The 19,120-nt window shown below is 42.1% G+C and overlaps 1 protein-coding gene across 1 annotated transcript in view; it reads left to right on the plus strand.

Annotated features, from left to right (window-relative positions):
• MAP3K21 (mitogen-activated protein kinase kinase kinase 21) overlaps window positions 1-1,609 on the plus strand; it is a 48,706-nt gene extending 47,097 nt beyond the window's left edge. Inside the window, exon 10 of the mRNA XM_080823165.1 lies at window positions 1,080-1,609. Coding sequence (XP_080679291.1) covers window positions 1,080-1,477 — 398 coding nt within the window. The 3' untranslated portion in view covers window positions 1,478-1,609. The remainder of the gene's footprint in view (window positions 1-1,079) is intronic.
• Window positions 1,610-19,120: the final 17,511 nt, after the last annotated feature.

Here is a 19,120-nt window from a genome sequence, read left to right on the forward strand (position 1 = left end):
TGCTAGCAAACTGAAACAGAACGGGCAGGTGGGGAATAACTGCCCCAAGCCCCTCACAGGAGAGAGGATAGGTCATTTGCCCACATCTGAACCAATGACTGGTGGGAGGGCTGGAGCTCCAACTGGCCGCCCAGCCTCCCCTGTGATAAGCCGTCCTCTGCTACCCCCGGCGTCACTGCTCGGCTTACTGTCAGGCTGAATTTTAGCTGGGGGAAGAGCCAAACACGCTGTGTGGGGCCTATTATTTCTTTTGTATATTAATTACAAATACATGTTATGAGTATTAAGCGAGGTCATGTGTACGAAAATGCCTTTTCCACTGTACAGAGTTGTGCTGTATGGCTCGCTGTACACTGTGATTGAAACCGAAACTGTTTCCATTCTATTTCTTTCCTCTCCCAGCGTCCTGCCCAGAAGTGATTTTTTTTTCAGTTTATTGTCCATCGTCTTTAGATAAATGTATTCCTCTTTTGTAAGGCAATAGCTATTAGTAATTGAGGACTACACAGGAGAAATCCGAGGACAGTAATCCCATGAGAGACCATTTTTTTTCCTCTTATAAGCCAGGAATTATGTGCTAGAGTGGCGAGGGGTCCAGACTTTGGGACAAGAAAGAGAAGGGGCGACATATAAAATCTAAAATCTAACTGCTTTCTTGCTGCCATCCATTTTTTTCAGATCATAATTTGAAAGTGAAGTTTCATCATGTTGCCCATGATTAAAAAAAAAAAAAACAAAAAAACCCTTTAAAACCTTTAGTCTAATCCATCTTGAAACTTCCCCTGTTTCTAAGATAGTCCTAGTGATCGTTGGCCCAAAGTGCCGTGGAGGTGATGAGCTGTGTTCATGGTTCTAATTTTCCCCGGGCAGAAACACCCCTTCCAACGTTGCAGCTACTTCTTCATACACAAACACACACAGTATCCCAATACTTTGGAAAGGTGTGTGCTGAGGGTGTTTTGTTGAAGCTCCCTTGAAAGTGACCCCCTAATTGATCGGTCCTCCTAGTTACGTGTCTGCATGTTGGCTGGCTTGGAAGTCGCGATCTAACTGCGCACCGTCTTTGCTTTCTCGAGCAGCTGCTGCGGGTGCAACTCTCAGCTCAGACCCCGGAGCCTCGGACCTGCCCCCGGAGTGGACTCTGGGAACGCCCTGGTGCTCCCCGCCAAGGGAGGCCCCGCCGGAAAAACAAAGAGCGGGCGCCCCGGTGCCCCCACCTCGCCTTCCAGCCTTCAGGAGCCGCTCGGAGTCACAGCCCACCAGGCAGGCACAGGTGCTCTCTGTGGGGCCGGGTCCGACTGCCCCCACCGCTTGTCCCCCCGGGGGGGCCGAGGACAGGACTACACCCCACGTGCCTTCCCTCCTGGACGCCGACGCCCAAGGCCAGAGCAGGGACGGCCCGGTGCCTTTGGGCGGGATGACGAGCAGAGCCAGCCGACCGTCTGGGCGGCAGCGGGAGAAGGAGTTTCTGTCTTAAGTGCCTTATGTTGTTGGAGCATTTCTGTGTTTCGTTTTGTTTTTAAGGTGAACAAATGAGAACAATTTGAACTGTTAAATGCTGCTGTGTTTTCGAAAGCTGTGGCCATGTTACTGAAGTCGTAAGGGATGTCAGCCTTCCCGAAAAAATGTATGTGATTGCCGTTAGCGGCCTGTCGTTTTTTGGCTACTGGAATCTTATGTAGTAACTTGGAATGTGCAAAACAAGTGTAAACGAGTGTGAAACGAGAAACGTGCAGCAACGTAAAGCTATGCTGGGTACAGTGACCTGAAGCGCAGTTGTAACGCTTCGTTGGTTCTCACCAGCATCCCCCAAACCCAGATCGGAATGGGGTGCGCCGTGTTTGTCCCTCCCTTTGTTTGCTCGCCGGTCGCCTTTCCTTCTTCCTCTTTCTTCCTTCCTCCCTCCCGCCTCCCTTCCTTCCTCTCTCTCTTGTTTTGTTTCTTTTGTTATTTGTGCAACAAAAAGCCAAGAATTATGTGATATTAGTCAGTAAAGGTATGTATTTTTAAAACATTGAAGACCAGAATAGATGGTGAGCCCCAGTGACACCCCCTGAACTGAGCAGTGGGCTTACGACGCATGGATATGTCGAGGCGTCACATGGATTATGCCTCTTTCTCCCTGAGGAAATTTTACTGAATGTAACTTGCAACCGTTTTAATGAATGTAACTTCTAAAAATGTTATCCATCAGAACCCCAAAATGGATTTTTTTAAATTTTATTTATTTATTTGTCAGAGAGAAAGAGCACAAGCAGGGGGAGCAGCAGGCAGAGGGAGAGGGAGAAGCGGGGTGGTCAAGGAGCCCGATGCGGGGCTCCATCCCTGGACCCTGGGATCATGACCTGAGCCGAAGGCAGACGCTTAACCGACTGAGCCACCCGGGCGTCCTCCAAAACGGATCTTTAAAAGGTCAGTGAGTCATGGGCATTTGGCTAAGACCACATTATGTCCCCCTGAGCAAGACTAATCGGTAGGTTCTTCCTATAGAAAGGGTTCTTGTTTCGTCAGGAGCCACTTACTCAGTCTCCAGACTAAAAATCTTTTTCATTTTGTAGTAGGATTTTTAAAAATTAAGTGACATAGGTATTCATCGTAAACGTTCATGTCATTCCATTTTATTTTTCTCTATACAAATATGTGATTATTCTGATAACCCCAAATACCGTTAGAGAGAAACACTGCCAAATCAAGAAACAGTGCCACTGTTTGAATTTAAGTGTTTTGTAGTTATCTTCATGCTTCAGTAAATTGTGGAAAAATGTTAGACATCTGCAAAGATAAGTTGACATGGTGGAAATGACCAATATGGATTATTTTCAGATACAGGATTTTAAATGGATTTGGGGTAGCAGATCAGGATTTTAAATGATTTGAAATGATTTTGTGAGTTATTTTATAAAATCATACCTCTATGATACAAATAGACTACTGAGTTATTAAACTACAGAAATGCTGTCCAGGAGCTTGTAAATTTGTCTGAACTCTTTGGTCAAGTTCCGTTATGCTTCCCTTCTGCCACTAAAATGTGGTTATTTTGGATGACAATAAATACTTAACATTTGGCATGCAAGGAAAAACTAAATTGCAAACATCACTTGACATTTCATTTAAAACTTTACCTTGGTTAAGGTTTCCTGAATAACTGAAATGTCGGCAGTTTAAATCAGCTGTGATAAAACGCCCACCTATAGCAGAAACAAGAAAACGATACTCTTTGGCCACTCGACACATCAAGTGACTTGGCAGGTATGGCCCCGCAGATGGTGAACAGAGCATTGAAAGGATTCTATCAACATGAGTGCATTCGACCCCAAGGAAAACAATCCTGGGTTTAAAATTCTTGCAGCAAAATCTCAGGTACTTCACTTTGTTTTGTCGCATTACGGTCTGTTCTATGACTCGGCTTCACTTTGGGGAGATTGTTAAAGAACAAAATCAAAATCTGATTTCCCCAAAATTGTATCACATTTGAAACTCTGGCTGGCTGCTTCATTCTATGTTCAGTCATTGGGGGGCATGTATTTCCTGCTAAAAGTAAAGTAAATACATGCCTAAAATAGCACGTAAAAGAAGTATAGAAACTCAGTTTCGCTTCTGCCAAAACACTGTGTGTGTGTGTGTGTGTGTGTGTGTGTGTGTGTGTGTGAGTAGGGGTGGAGGGTAGCGGTGGGTGTTCATCTGTCTTCCCCCTCTGCCCTGTTCCTGCTCCCATGTAGCTCTGTTTCAGTCCACTGGACATTATGATGAATTTAGAAATGAAGCTACATTAAAAAGATAATTGCAATACCAGGATTCAATCTCGCATTCCAGCAAATTGTTGTTTTTTGCTGAGATCTGTTGTATATTTGTGATTTTCTATGTGTGCTAGGATGTTTAGCAGAATCTGGCTATTTATTTTCATGTAGACTTACTAGCTCGTTGAAAGAGAAATTAAGCTGATTACCATGAGTCAACGTTGAAGGTGCTCCCACTGCAGAAACTTAAGGCCTGAGCCTGTTATGCTGTATTATGAAGCCTTGTGACTGAAAAATGTTTACATATGTTGTCTATTTTTTTAATAAACTTTTTTTTATGGCTAGTCTACTTGTTCCATGGCTTTCATCTGATGATGGTGACTATAGTTTGTAGTGGTTTATTTTGTATTTAATAAGGAAAAATACGTTAGTAAAGATCACCGATGCTTCATTAGACAGGTATTAGCCTGCTAACTTCATTAAACTGAAGATCACCAAGTGAGTCATGGGATTAAATACTTTTTAAAATTTTATTTATTTTTAAAAAGATTTATCCATCTCTTCTGGAGAGAGAGAGCGTGTGCGCATGGGGAGGTGTGGAGGGAGAAGGAGAGAGAAACTCAAGCAGGCGCCTCGCTGAGTTCGGAGCCCGACAAAGGACTCAGTCTCATGACCCTGGGATCAGGACCTGAGCCAAAACCAAGGATTGGATGCTTAACCATACCACTCAGGGGCCCCTGGGATTAAATACTTTTTAAAAAGTATAATGAGATTCTTTATTTGAAAATGTGTGGTTGACACATGCATTGAAAAGTTGCACTTCACTGTGAGAATTTTACAACTCCATCATTTCAGAAGGCACGCTTTTGCAATGTGGCATTAGTAGGGACTTAATCTCCATTGATCTGCAGGGATGTGATTAATGCTAATTAATGCTAATTATTAACACGCTTGAATCAGAAGAATTTTAAGAATTGTGAAGCATCCAGTAATTCTTCCAGTAATTCCAGTAATTCTTACTTAGCAATGGGAGCTTGGGGGAGATCAAGAAAGAGATCATAGTAACCCACGCAGACCCAAGCATCACCTTGCCACATGAGACGGATGGGCAGGTGACAGCCATTGCATATCTAAGTTTTAGCGACCCTCCTAGGTGCCTATGTAAGACGCCTATAACTATCTTCAGTACAATTTATGAGGCAAGTGTAATATCCCTATTTCATTAGGAATGAAATAGACACAGAGAAATTGGGTAGATTTCCAAAGACCCAACCTATATCTACTCCCTACCATCTACCTGTTCACACCTGCTGTGACCCGCTATACACATAGTGGAGGAGCTGGAGACTTCTGAAGTGTGAGCTTTGTAAACGGAATCCAAAGCTAATGTAATTTTTCACCAAAAAGTTCGGAAGTCTAGAAATGTGTGAGTACTTAAAAGCAAAGCTAACAGTGGTTAATACAGTGGGATACTTTTTAAGTAAATGTGGAATGAAACCGAAAACATGCATACCTACTAGGCCAACTCAGAAAAATGGCATATTCTGATCTGTAGGTCTATACACGTGAAGTTATTTAAGAACTGCCAGGTAAATGTATAATAATCAGGCAGAAGCAGTCTATACTTTTCTGAAAAGGCCAACAGGCTAAATAAAACACAGTGAAAGAAGCTTTTATAAATGGTAATAGTTAACCATACAGGGAAGTAATTATTACCTATGTTTTTATATCCAAGCAAAACAAAAAAGCTGAGTTAGGGAACTTCTGTACGCTGACAGACTCACTGAGTGCCTCCTGACTGCTGGGAAAGACTAAAGGACTTAGTGGAGAGCCAGGGAGAGACCACCTGTGTACCCGGCCTGCATGATTCGTAAGATCTAGTAAGAAAGACTTTGAGTGAGCAACTCGGCAGGGCTGGCTTCGAGGGCATGGACTTGAGCCATTCAGAGCTCAGGGCCCGGAAGTTCCTGAGCTTGATACTAATGCTTTGCTACCATCATCTTGAATTCCTTAATACATGTATTTATTTATTTTAAATATTTTATGTATTTATTTGACAGGGAGCACAAGCAGGGGGAGCAGCAGGCAGAAGGAGAGGGAGAAGCAGCCTCCCTACTGAGCAAGGAGCCCAATGCGGGGCTCGATCCCAGGACCCTGGGATCATGACTTGAGCCGAAGGCAGACGCCCAACCAACTGAGCCACCCAGGTGCCCTCTTAATAAATTTAGAACAGGGTCTGCTCATTTTTTAACTAGGCCTCACAGACTATGTGGCCAACTCTGACTACATGTGGAATGAGTTATAAAAGGTGAAGTAGTTTCTGCTTTGTTAGCACTGGAAGAGGGATCTAATCTGAGGGACTCAGGGAAGGTGGGAGGAAGCCAGACCCCAGCAGAGGGAGAGGTGCTCCCCAGTCACTAGCTTGGGAGAGGCCTTTGACTCCTTTTCTTCTTGCTGCTTTCCAGTTTCTTTGTTTTTGGCTTTCAGTATTTTTACCTACCATGATAGGTCTTAGTGTAGATCTTTCTCTAGACTGTATCCTGCTTGGAGTTTTTTTTAATTACTTGGAGGTGTAGGTTGATGTTTTGAGCAAATTTGGGGCTTTCAGCTGTAATTTCAAATATTTTTTATGCTCCTCTCGCTCTCTCCTTCTAGTACTCCCATTACACGTATGTTGCTGTAGTTAATGGGGTCCCACATTTCTCAGGGGGTTTTCACTCATTTTTATTCTTTTTTTTTTTTTCCAGATTACATTGATCTGTATTGATCTCTCCAAATTCTCTCATTCTTCTGTTCATATCTACTGTCGAGCCCATCTAGTGATTTTTCGCTTTAGTCATTGTATTTTCAACTCCAAAACTTCCATTTGATACTTTTTTGGGTAATGTTTATCTCTTTACTGATTATCTTTCTAATGAGAATCATCATATCTTCCCTTACATGAATTGTATCCTCCCTTAGTTCGTTGGATGCATTTATAATGGCAGCCTGGAAGCCTTTGTGCCGTCTGAAATCTTTCACGGGCCATTTCTCTTGCCTCCTTTTTTCCCCAGCATATAGGTCATGCTTTCCTGTTCCTTTGCCTATCTCATATTTTTGTTGTTGCTGCTGAAAACCAAACATTTTAGGAAATGCACTGTAGCAGCTGTGGGTAATGATTTCCCTCACCCCCTCTCCAGGTCTTACTTTGTGGTTTTTGTTTGTTTGGTTGGTTAGTGATTTGGCTTGACTATTTTGGTGAAGTCTCTTTCCCCCTACAGTGTGAAGACTTTGGTGTCGCTTCTCAGAATGTGTAGGCTTGGTGTGCACACACCACCTGGGATGACAGTTGTAGCACGGTTCCCTTTGACCTTCTCTTCCACTCATCTCTCATTTACGCTATGTGCTTCATTGGGTATTACACCCAGTTGTTAGGCCCCAATAATTGCTGACTGGTTGCTCTATTATTTTTTATTATGCCTGAGGCACAAATTGCTCTACAGTCTGTTCCAATTAATTTCAGACAGGGATAGTTTGGGGGCCAGTCTTTAAAGCTTTGTTCTGACCCCAGGCAGGATCTTATTCAATGCCTTTTGCCTGATTCTCTCTGCTAAAGCAACTCACCTGTGGTTTAGCTTTATTGCTCTTAATTAAGAGGAGCCATGGTTTTTGAGAGTGCTCTTAGGCTTGAACTTCCCCACACTATGTTTTAAGTAAAATTAGATCCTCTGGTGAGAAATTTGCAGCTCTGTTCTTGAGTAACATCTCCTGCCCCGAGCAAAATATCTGAGCCACACTCTGGGCACTGGATAGAGTGGTAACTTGTCATGTTGGTTTGCTTCTCTCAGAGTAGAACCACTGCCCTCCAAGTGAACTCATGTAAAAACATTTAGGAATCCAATATTCTCACTGGGGTAGAGCCTTACCCTGTGAGTGGGAGCTGGATGGAGGAAGAATTCTGAGACCAAGGTGTTGGCAGGGTTGGTTTCCTCTGAGGTCTCTATTTGGCTCGTAGATTGTCTTTCTGTGTCTTAGTATGGTCTTCTCTCTGTACATTTCTGTGTTTCAATTCCCTTTTTTTAGTAAGGACACCCATCATATTGGATTAAGGCTCACTCTAATGACTCACATTGACTTTATTTTCTCTGCAAGGGTAATCCCTAATACACTCATATTCAGAGATATTAGGGTTTCAACATACAAATTGGGGGGGACACAATTCATTCCACGACAGACTGGAACTTGTTTCAAGATACAAAAATATTAAAAATGACAGTTGTGTATAAAATAGAGGGCAGAACTAGAGCCAAAGAGGAGGTTTCATCAGATATACCAGCAAGAGGAAAGAGGAAAAGGATCACGTGAGAGCAAGTTTCCAGTCTCCAAACTGGGGACTATTCGCGGCGGAGGACAAAGAAGAACAAGACGTCAGTCAGGGCAGACAGTTAACTGCAGGGGAGGCTGAGGGGCAGCCACGAGAACTGAGGCTCTGAGAGGAGACTTGGCACTTAAATAAACTGAGGATGTATTTTGGACAGGTGCAGTTTGCAATTCTGAGTGACTGTAAAATTCTTGAGACATCCAGCTGGCAGGTGGAGCTGGAATTTGACACAGAGACCGGGGATGGGCTCATCTGAATTTTAATGATAGTGGAAGGTGCCGAATGGCTCTGCTGAAGAACGTAAAGAGAAGCAAGGTGGAGAAAGCTCTCTGGAAAGACTGAAAAGAGCAAATAATGCAAAGAGGCCAGACAACTCGAGGGTAAAAAAGACCCAGAGAAGAGAAAACAGCAGAAGCTCACATCACGGCTTCTTAGATACCTTCCCTGATCCATAACAAAACTTTTTAGGTTACTATTATCTGAGAATGGGCCCATTCTTGGCTGCTATCAACAGAGATGGTCCTCCTAACTGGAAGTGGGTTGTGTTAAAAGAGGCAGCCCTGTTGAGTTCTACCTACCAACAAAATCCCAAAGGGGTTCTGTCAGAGGAACACAGTGACCCAGAGCCCACCAACCTCTGTCACTCTTCCTTCTTTCTGTTCTTTCCTAGAGTGTAAAGATACAGCATAATGGCACAAACCACGTATAAAAGTTCTCTATCCCTAAAACGGTAGGATAGCAGACTAATACTATTTTTGCTATTATCTGATCTTAGACAGACTAATATTCCAAGCCTCGATGGCCATCTTGCCTCTTGCCACTGCCTACAAAATGGCTGCTGGATCCCCGAGGTGATGTCCTCTTCTGGCTGGTCATGGTTCAGCCTAGCCCTGTTTGTTTAGTAGCAGGAGATACCACCAGGACACATCTGTAGAGACGGACAAAAATGGGCTGACAGGGAACAACGAGGAGGTACAATTTTCTCATTCTGGATGTCAAAAAGTCAGAACACATTCTCACATGTCTCCAAAAAAGCTTTAAGTCAATTATTAAGGAATGTTTTCCACAGGAAATACACATCTAATTTTATTACACAAGTCTATAGAAAAATGTTAATTGAAAAAAAAGGACTGCTACAAGAACAAAAGGGTTTTCTTTTTAAGGTGTTTGGCCATGTGAGTTACAGTGACCCTTGGTCGTGTAAAAGCTCTAACTAAAAACTAGAAAAATCTCTATGTCTCCTGGCTTAATAAGTATTGATGTTCTCAATAAGCCAAGCCTTTTCTCTGAAAGAGGTAGTTATTTTTTTTAAGATTTTTTTTATTTATTTGACAGACAGAGATCACAAGTAGGCAGAGAGACTGGCAGAGAGAGAGGAAGGGAAGCAGGCTCCCTGCCGAGCAGAGAGCCCGATGTGGGGCTCGATCCCAGGATGCTGGGATCGTAACCTGAGCTGAAGGCAGAGGCTTTAACCCACTGAGCCACCCAGGCGCCCCTGGAATAGGTAGTTATTTACAAGAGGTGCAAATGTGATTCAAATCAATGAATTGGTAATTGTTTCTTCAATCTCTTCATCACCCAAAGCCAAAGTACCTGTTTCAAAAATTGAAGAATCCGGTTTGCATTATTTGCATTGGTTTTTCTGCTTTCTGCACACTAGATGGCACTATATACATAATATTTCACAGACAAGGAAGGCCAACATAGTTTTATTATTTGAAAAATTGTAGCCTAATTTATACCCTTAGAAGAAAAGGGAAAAAAAATAATGGATGTGATTTGGGAAAGTATCACGAAGGGAACAAAATGAAGGAGCAAAGAAAACTGATTTTTTCAGTGACGGTTACACAAGAACAAGAAGATAATCTTTATAAAGTGATCTTTTTAAATATGTCTGTTCCAAATATGGAGACAAGGTAGTTTTATAGTTGCAAACTACAGTAAATCTCCAAATATTTATATGCAGCCCAGGCAGAATTGAACCAAAATGTCTCAAGTAGATATTCCACCATCGTTAGACACTGGCTGAAAATAGAATTCCCCTGCTGCTCAAACCCATCCAGCACCCATCAAAATATCTACTTAAAACCCATCTCAAAACCCATCTGGGTGGCTCAGTCAGTTAAGCGTCTGCTTTTGGCTCAGGTCGTAATCCTAGAGTCTGGGATCGAGTCCCACATCAGGCTCCCTGTTCAGCTGGGAGCCTGCTTCTCCCTCTTCCTCTGCTCCTCCCCCTGCTTGTGCTTTCTTGATCTCTCTCAAATAAAAATAAATAAAATCTTCTTTTCTTAAAAAAAGAAATGTTCTCCATTGTACACCAGAAATAATATTACAAGTATGTTGATTATACCTCAGTTTTTAAAAAATGTTCCCTAATATTCATTTAATTAATACAAACTAACCACGTACTGTATCCTATAATGGACACTGTGAGAGCACATGACACACACACATTTAAATATACAAAATACAATAATACTGATTTAAAGGGGCACATCACCTGGATGTTTATAGCAGCATTACCAACAGTTGCCAAATTATGGAAGGAGCCCAAGTGCCCATCAGCAGATGAATGGATAAAGAAGACATGGTGTATATATGCAATGGAATATTACACAGCCATAAAAAAGAATAAGTCTTGTCCGTTGCAATGATGTGAATGGAGCTAGAGTGTATTACACTAAGCAAAATTCATCAGAGAAAGACAAATGCCAAATCATTTCACTCATATGTGGAGTTTAAGAAGCAAAACAGATGAATATAGGGGAAAGAAAAAAAGAGGGAGACAAACCATAAAACAGATGGTAGAGAAGGAGCTGAGGTTTGCTGGAGGGTTGGTGGGTGGGAGAATGGGTTAAATGGGTGATGGGGTTTAAGGAGGGCACTTGTGATGAGCACCAGGTGTTTTTGTAAATAACGAATCTCTAAACTCTACTCCTGAAACCAATATTGCACTATATGTTAATTAACTAGAACCTACATAAAAACTTGAAATGTAAAAAAAATAAGTATATACAACAACGTACCTATATTCACTTGACATGTGCACATGTATACACAAAACACATGCATGTAACATATACACACTTATAATACATGCCACATGCAACATATTTACATACATTCACACTAGACTTAAATACACAACACACAAATGCATAACTCATACAACATATACACACAATACATACTTAAACACATAACGCATACTCATACACAAATACAACATGCACTTACACTTGCACACATATTCATACACTCATAACACCTAGTCAAATACACACAAAAAAACAATACACTTATATGCACATACACACATACTCATACACCCAACACCAACACCTTCAAAGGAAGGTACCTCCCAAAACATGTTTGGTAGAATTCCCCTGGGAAGCTGTCTGGCCCTGGGCTCTTGTTTGTTGGGAAGTTTTTTTTTTTATTATTTTTAAAAAAGATTTTATTTATTTAGTTGTCATAGAGAGAGAGAGCGAGCACAGGCAGACAGAGTGGCAGGCAGAGGCAGAGGGAGAAGCAGGCTCCCTGATGAGCAAGGAGCCTGATGCGGGACTCGATCCCAGGACACTGGGATCATGACCTGAGCCGAAGGCAGCCGCTTAACCAACTGAGCCACCCAGGCGCCCCTGTTGGGAAGTTTTTGATGACTGCTTCAATCTTCTTACTGGTTATGGGTCTGCTCAGGTTTTCTATTTCTTCCTTGTTCAGTTTTGGGAGTTTATACATCTCTAGGAATGCATCCATTTCTTCCAGATTGTCAAATTTGCTGGTGTATAGTTGCTCATAGTATGTTCTTATAATTGTTTGTATTTCTTTGGTGTTGATTGTGATCTCTCCTCTTTCATTCATGATTTTATTAATTTGGGTCCTTTCTCTTTTCTTTTGGATAAGTCTGGCCAGGGGTTTATCAATCTTATTAATTCTTTCAAAGAATCAGCTCCTAGTTTCATTGATCTGTTCTACTGTTCTTTGGTTTCTATTTCATTGATTTCTGCTCTGATCTTTATAATTTCTCTTCTCCTGCTGGGTTTAGGCTTTCTTTGCTGTCCTTTCTCCAACTCCTTTAGGTGGAGGGTTAGGTTATATACTTGAGACCTTTCTTGTTTCTTGAGAAAGGCTTGTATTGCTGTATACTTTCCTCTCAGGACCGCCTTTGCTGTGTCCCATAGATTTTGAACAGTTGTGTTTTCATTATCATTTGTTTCCATGATTTTTAAAAATTCTTCTCTAACTTTCTGGTTGATCCATTCATTCTTTAGTAGGATGCTCTTTAGCCTCCATGTATTTGAGTTCTTTCCAACTTTCCCCTTGTGGTTGAGTTCTATTTTCAAAGCATTGTGGTCTGAAAATATGCAGGGAATGATCCTAATCTTTGGGTACTGGTTGAGACCTGATTTGTGATCCAGGATGTGATCTATTCTGGAGAATGTTCCATGTGCACTAGAGAAGAATGTGTATTCTCTTGCTTTGAGATGGAATGTTCTGAATATATCTGTGATGTCCGTCTGGTCAGTGTGTCATTTAAAGCCTTTATTTCCTTGTTGATCTTTTGCTTGGATGATCTGTCCATTTCAGTGAGAGGGAGTTTTAATGTCCCCTACTATCATTGTATTATTGTTGATGTGTTTCTTTGATTTTGTTATTAATTGGTTTACATAAGTGGCTGCTCCCATGTTAGCGGCATAGATATTTAAAATTGTTAGATCTTCTTGTTTGACAGACAAGTGAATAGAACAGAGCCACCCACTTGATTTTGGGTGTATTTTGGTCTGTTAGAAGAAACTGCCTCCCAAAATTTTAAAGAAAGAATATATATATACATACATATGTATATATATATACACATATATGTGTGTGTGTATATATATATGTATGCGCACACACAAACACAAAAATAAGAGTAAACATGATGAGGGGATGGAATATGACTATAAGGATGAAAATTTAATAAGATTCTAAAAAAGGAATTGATAAGAAGTTGGTTGAAAAAAGAAAAAAAAAAAAGAGGAAAAATGTGATCAGGCTGGGGGCGCCTGGCTGGCTCAGCTGGTTAAGGGTCTGCCTTTGGCTCAGGTCATGATCTCAGGGTCCTGGGATCAAGCCCTGCATGTCTGGCTCCCTGCCCAATGGGGAGTCTGCTTCTCCCTCTACCTCTGCCCCTCCCCCTGCTTGTGCACTCTCTCTCTCTCTCAAATAAATAAAAATAAAAAAAAAAAAAGAATGTGATCAGGCTGAAGATTAGAACAAAGCCATGTGCTAGATTTAGGATATATTTGAACTGTTAGAGGATACAAAATTTTAAAGAAAGATAAACCTACATGTATACAAAAAATAAGGTTAAATACAATGAAGGAATAGGACATGTGTATAACAATGAAATTTTAGAATTATTTTTTAAAAAGGTATTGATAAGATAAAATAGTTTTAAAAGGGTAAAGTAGGAAAGAGGAAAAATTACAAAAAAATAGAATAACTAAAAATAAAGTTAAAAAAATTTAACTTGGAAAGACTAAAGAATCATGGGGGGAAAACCATGAATTCTATGCTTTGATTTGTCCTCCTCTGGAATTCTTCTGTTCTCTTTGATCAGTGAGCTTGGTCTTGTCTAGATGTTCTTGCTGATCTTCTGGGGGAGGGGTCTGTAGCCGTGATTCTCAAGTGTCTTTGCCCGAGGCGGAATTGCACTGCCCTCGCCAGGGGCCGGGCTACGTAAGCCGCTCTGGTTCGCTTTTGGGAGTTTTTGTTCCCTGAGCGCTTTCCGTAGAGTCCGGAGGACGGGAATGAAGATGGCGGCCTCCCAGTCTCCGGCCTGGAGGAGCCGAGAGTTCGGGGCCCCACTCCTCAGTGCGCCCTCGGAGAAAAGCGCTCAATCACTCCTGTCTCCCTGGTCTCTGGCCAAGCTCTGAACTCACCCGGCCTGTGACCAAGCATTTCTATGTCTGGCACACGGCCCTGTTTGGAGTCTCCAAACCCTGCAGACTCCCTCAGCGTGCTTCTGCAACACTCACCCCGGAGGAGGAAGAAGGGGTTCCCTCCAGATCTGCCACCTGCGGGCTCCCTGCTCAAAGAGTAGTGGACCAATTGTGCCCCAGATCACGGTTTAAGGTAACCCCGAGCTCAGAGCTCACTCCTCAGCTCCGTCTCTGTAGTGGGCTTCTCTGCTCTAATACCTATGAGCTCTGCGACACTCAGACACCCCGATCCTTCTGTGACCCCACAGGACCTGAGATCACGCTGTCCCCACGAGGGCTCCACCCCGCTTAGCCTCTGGAGAATGTCCCTCAGTGGAGTGGACTTCTAAAAGTTCTGATTTTTTGCTCTGTTGCTCTGCTGCTTGCCGGGAGCTGCCCCCCCACCCCCACCCCTGGTCTCTCTTCTCTCTTCTCATCGCCTCGGATTCACTTCTCCGCACGTCTGAACTTCCAGAAAGTGGTCGCTTCTCTGTCCTTAGAATTGCTGCTCTTCTTCTCTTCGATCTTCTGCTGAGTTTGTAGGTGTTCAGATGGTTCAGGAGTTCAGATAGCTGTAGGAGTTCAGATGGTTCAGGATGGTTCAGGAGTTCAGATAGCTGAACTCCGGGATCCAAGGAAATTTGGGTCTCCTGCTCCTCCACCACCTTGCTCCTCCTCCTTGTGAACCTTAGTTTTAAAAATACTTATTTTCATTGTTTGGAAGCAGAATATAAATTTCCTTGAAGGGACCAAATTTGGTAATATGCAATGTAATGGAAAACATAAGCAAATTATTTTCAATGGATCATGCATTTTGGATGCTTTCCAGAACTTTTGTTGAAATCATATGAATATCCTTATTCCTAGCATATTCCTCAGTTGAAATTCAAATGAAGATAATTCTCATTTATTAGTGACCGGAGTGTGAGTAGAAGGCAACTTTATTCTTTTTTACAGCTTACCATTTCAACCTACTCTAACAACTAATTTTTCCGGCCCTTGGGGGAATCTCACACCCATCTGATGCTTTCAGAGTTATTTTCAGATATTTAAATGCCCATCTGAATTTTCTTTTTCTTTTTCCCCATCTGAAATTTCTTGTCAGTCTACCTGTTTGTCCTTCTCCTGATCAGCCTCGTGTCAGGCAGGAGGCCAGCATGTCTTCCTCCTCTTGCCCGAGCCTTGCTTACTTCTCCCACTCTGCTCCTCTGCAGGCCTTGTCGCCACAGGACTGGTGAATGGGGCAGGTGGGGGGAGTTTACTCCATATGCCATTTGTGATTATTGCTGGGGACCTTTGATGGCAGTTACCTGGTAGCAGAGATGCCTCTGTTGACTGACTACTGTATCCTGTCCCTGGTTTCCAGCCATCGGACTCCAACTCTCCAGGAGTCCATTTGAATAGTCTCTTTCAAGATGGCTCTAGAAGGTTCCATTTTTAGGTTTCATATCTGCCCCTGGGGACATGAAACTTCGTCCCTTCATACTCCAGAGGGGTGTCCTTTCCCAGTGTAGCCTTGTGTTCTTGCTCTGTGGCCAGGCCCAACTGCTCCAAGCTAAGCTCCCATCCTTGGGGGTTTAGGTGAGATAAGGACTAATTCCCAGAGTCCCCAAATTCCAAGGATGCATGCTAAGCTCCCTGAGTGATTCTTTTGAAACACCCCTCGTTTAAAATGGGGATCCTCCCCATCCCCACCTCAACAGAAGAAAGACAACATAGATGAGCAGAATCCCCTCAACACTCTCCAAGAAACCTCACCCCCAAAACTCTTCACTTCAGCCATCTCCAGGCTTCCCCTTATGTACCCTTAAAGTATGGAATGGAGTCACCACTTATAGGCTCTTTTATGGGGCGATTCCTTGGCAATTGCTGGACAGCTAATCTGCCACTCACCTTGGCTCTCAGCCTTTGGGACCCACCAAACTCAGATGAAGAGAAAAGTCCTATTTAACTTTCAAGAATGTGTTTTGAAGTCAAGACGTCTTGAGAACCCAGAGAGTAACAGATCTAGTAGTTCTCTTGTATCCTTCTAATGCCCCATTTAAGGATCTTGGGTAACAAGGCATGGTAGGAGCATCTAGATTTCCATGTCTCTCCTACCCTGCACCAGTCACAGTCTGGTTCACATTTCTCTGGTCACTCTCTGCCTGGCTTTCTGCGACTTCATCCCACACATGAATGTCTTAGTATTCAGCAAACATTCAAGGGATTCTGGAGCTCTTTTATTTCTTCCTGCACAGCTCCCTCTTCTGTAGCTCTGTGCTCTTCAACTTCCTGCCAGGTCAGCCTCCATGAACTCCTTTCTTCTTCTCTAAAACTCGGCCAGACCGCTATGCTGTGCTTGGGATCTACCTTTCTGTTTCATGGGTCTTGGGTGTGACTTCTAGGCAAAAATCCCAAGGAATCACGGACTCCCTTAGTTTGTTTCCCTTCTCTCAGGGATCACAGCCCAATACCACCTACTGGTCAATGTCTGAAAACGGGAGTTGGATGTTTTAGGCAATTTCAAGGATACGGTGGGAGACTAAGTTCCTGTTATCCCATCATGGTTAGAAGCATAGCAGTGTGTGTGTGTGTGTGTGTGTGTGTGTGTGTGTGTGTGAGAGAGAGATGTCTTTTACATAGTGGTATTTGCCAAATATTTAGATATTAAAGGTCTGCTCATTCTTTTGTGTTCTTACAATATTTTTCCAATATTTCAAAGAATCTCCTTCTTTTGAGATTCTTATTTTTGGAGCTTGCTGTCTTTGACTTCAAGTTAATTTTAATCAAAGCTGAATTAAAGACATCTTAGGCTTATACTTTCTGATTCTACATGTATTGCACCTGTATTATTTTAGTGTATTCATTACAGGTCCCCCCGTTTTTAATCTCTTTTCTTCTTCAGTGCCAAACTGTAAGGCCAGTGGTTCTTTATATGCAACTTTTAATGTGCAGATAAATCACTGGGGATCTTATTAAAATGCAAATTCCAATTCAGTAAGTCTGTGGTGGATTCTGGGATTCTGCATTTTAACTAGCTCCCAGGTGAAGGCAAGGCTGCTGTTCTGGGGACCAGACTGTGTAGAGCAAGATTTAGGTCATTCTCTAATAACCTATGAAATTATTCTTTAAACATATGAGAAATTTACCTAGAGAGTGAAACTCCCATTTTCTACCTTGTGAATATGGCGTGAATATGGTGAAATTTGGAAGAAACAGAATTCAAGATACAAAACATTTTTAATTTTTAAATTTACTCACAAAAATATTATTTCAAAATCAGTCTTAGCTACCAATCCCCATGTATATCCCCCATACTTCCCATGTTGTATCAATACGTGTTTTTTATTTATTCATGGAATAAATATTTATAAATCAACACAGATTATTGAAGACAGAATAGTAATATCTTCCCAGTCATTATTCTTCATTGCACATATGAATGTCAGTGAAATAAAAGATCTGAAAGGATTTTCAAACAAGAGCATCCCAAACAGACACAGCTGACTCTGGAAAAACAGTTTTGAACTGTGCTGCGTTCACTTACACATGGACTTTTTTTTAATAAATAAAGTTCAGTAATGTAACTGCATTTTTTATACACACATTTATGCAAAGATCCTGTAAAGTTGTCTACTTCTTCCTAATTACATTGGTGGACGCCCTCTTAAACTTATGAGTCCACCATGTTCATAACTACTCATACTTTCAATAAATTCAATGACTTGAAATTTCCTTGCTAATCCATGGATTGGTAAAAAGAAACAAACACTAAAATAGAATAAAAAGGAAATTTGGTCTAGTACTCCTTCTGTCCTTGTTTGCTTTTTAAAATCTGACACATTCTCATTTCATTTCAAGGGTTGCAAGAATTCACAAGAATCTTAAGTGCATAATTAATTGAAAAATTTGAGATGCAGTAGCTAAATAAATCCCTTGATTTGCTTTTGGAAGGGTGGTAGAGAGGGGGAAAGATGTCAAACTGAACAAATCCTGACAATTTCAGGATTTCCAGAATAATTAAAATTTCTTCTATGGGACATTAGTAGCTAAACTCTGATTGCCTTTTTAAAAATATTCAAATCTTGCAGGTTTTTAATTTACTAAGTTCACCTTTGTGATCCTCATTACTTCTTTGTTGTTCTTGTTTATACTGAACAGCGAGAGGGAGCAGGGAAGAGAGAATCAGGATAATTGTTCTATAGTGTATTCTCAGCCAGGAGCAACACCGACCTTGATGCCTACAGCACAAGGCACTGGGAGACCTTTTAGTAGACATTTACCAAAACATCTCAGATGTGTTCTTGTCTGACGAGCTGGAAGGACTTCAGACAGGTGAACAATGATTTCTTTTCTTCTGCCTGTCTGTTCAGACAGTGAGAAGGGTTCAGCCGAAATGGGGGGTATAATTCAGGAAAATGGCAGCAAGTTGTGCATACAAACACCCACAAGAGCAAGTTTAGGAAAAATTGGTCCAACAGAGGATCAGAATAAAAGAAGCAAGCTGTGAATGAATACTATTTACAGAAAGGAGCAAATGCTCAGCAACAGTGACATTGAGTCAGGAGGGTGGCCAGGAGAGGAGAAGGGAAGGAGGCTATCTCAAATTCCCCACTGGAGATTTGGGGAGAGTGGCCCATACCTACCACCTTTCACAAAGGAAACCATTTTGATCTTAAGAAGCACTTCTCGGTTCCCACCATACTGGAATAGCAAAGGGAAAGGGAAATGGGACGCACTCACTCAAGTGAACTGGCCCAGACTCATCTGGGGGTGTTCTCCCATGAAGTAATTATCTCTTGCTTCTATTCCCCATTTTCCACTCAGATGCCTTCTGTACCTGTCCCCTTTCGTATCTCTATCCACGTGACTCTTTGAAAGTGCCTCCAGACTGCCTCCATCACATCCTTCTGGCGCCATGATGGTCTCTGGACGGCCAGGTGACCCAATCCAGGCCAATGGAAATGAGACTTGCTGGGGTCCCATGGGGAGAGATGTCCCCTTTCTCCATTTGGACTTGAAAATAAAGTCAATAGAGGGGCTGGGCTTTCTGAAGCCATCTGCCTCTCCTGTGT

The sequence above is a fragment of the Martes martes genome, assembly GCF_963455335.1.
Source record: "Martes martes genome assembly, chromosome: 14".
In the NCBI taxonomy this organism is placed as follows: Eukaryota; Metazoa; Chordata; class Mammalia; order Carnivora; family Mustelidae; genus Martes; species Martes martes.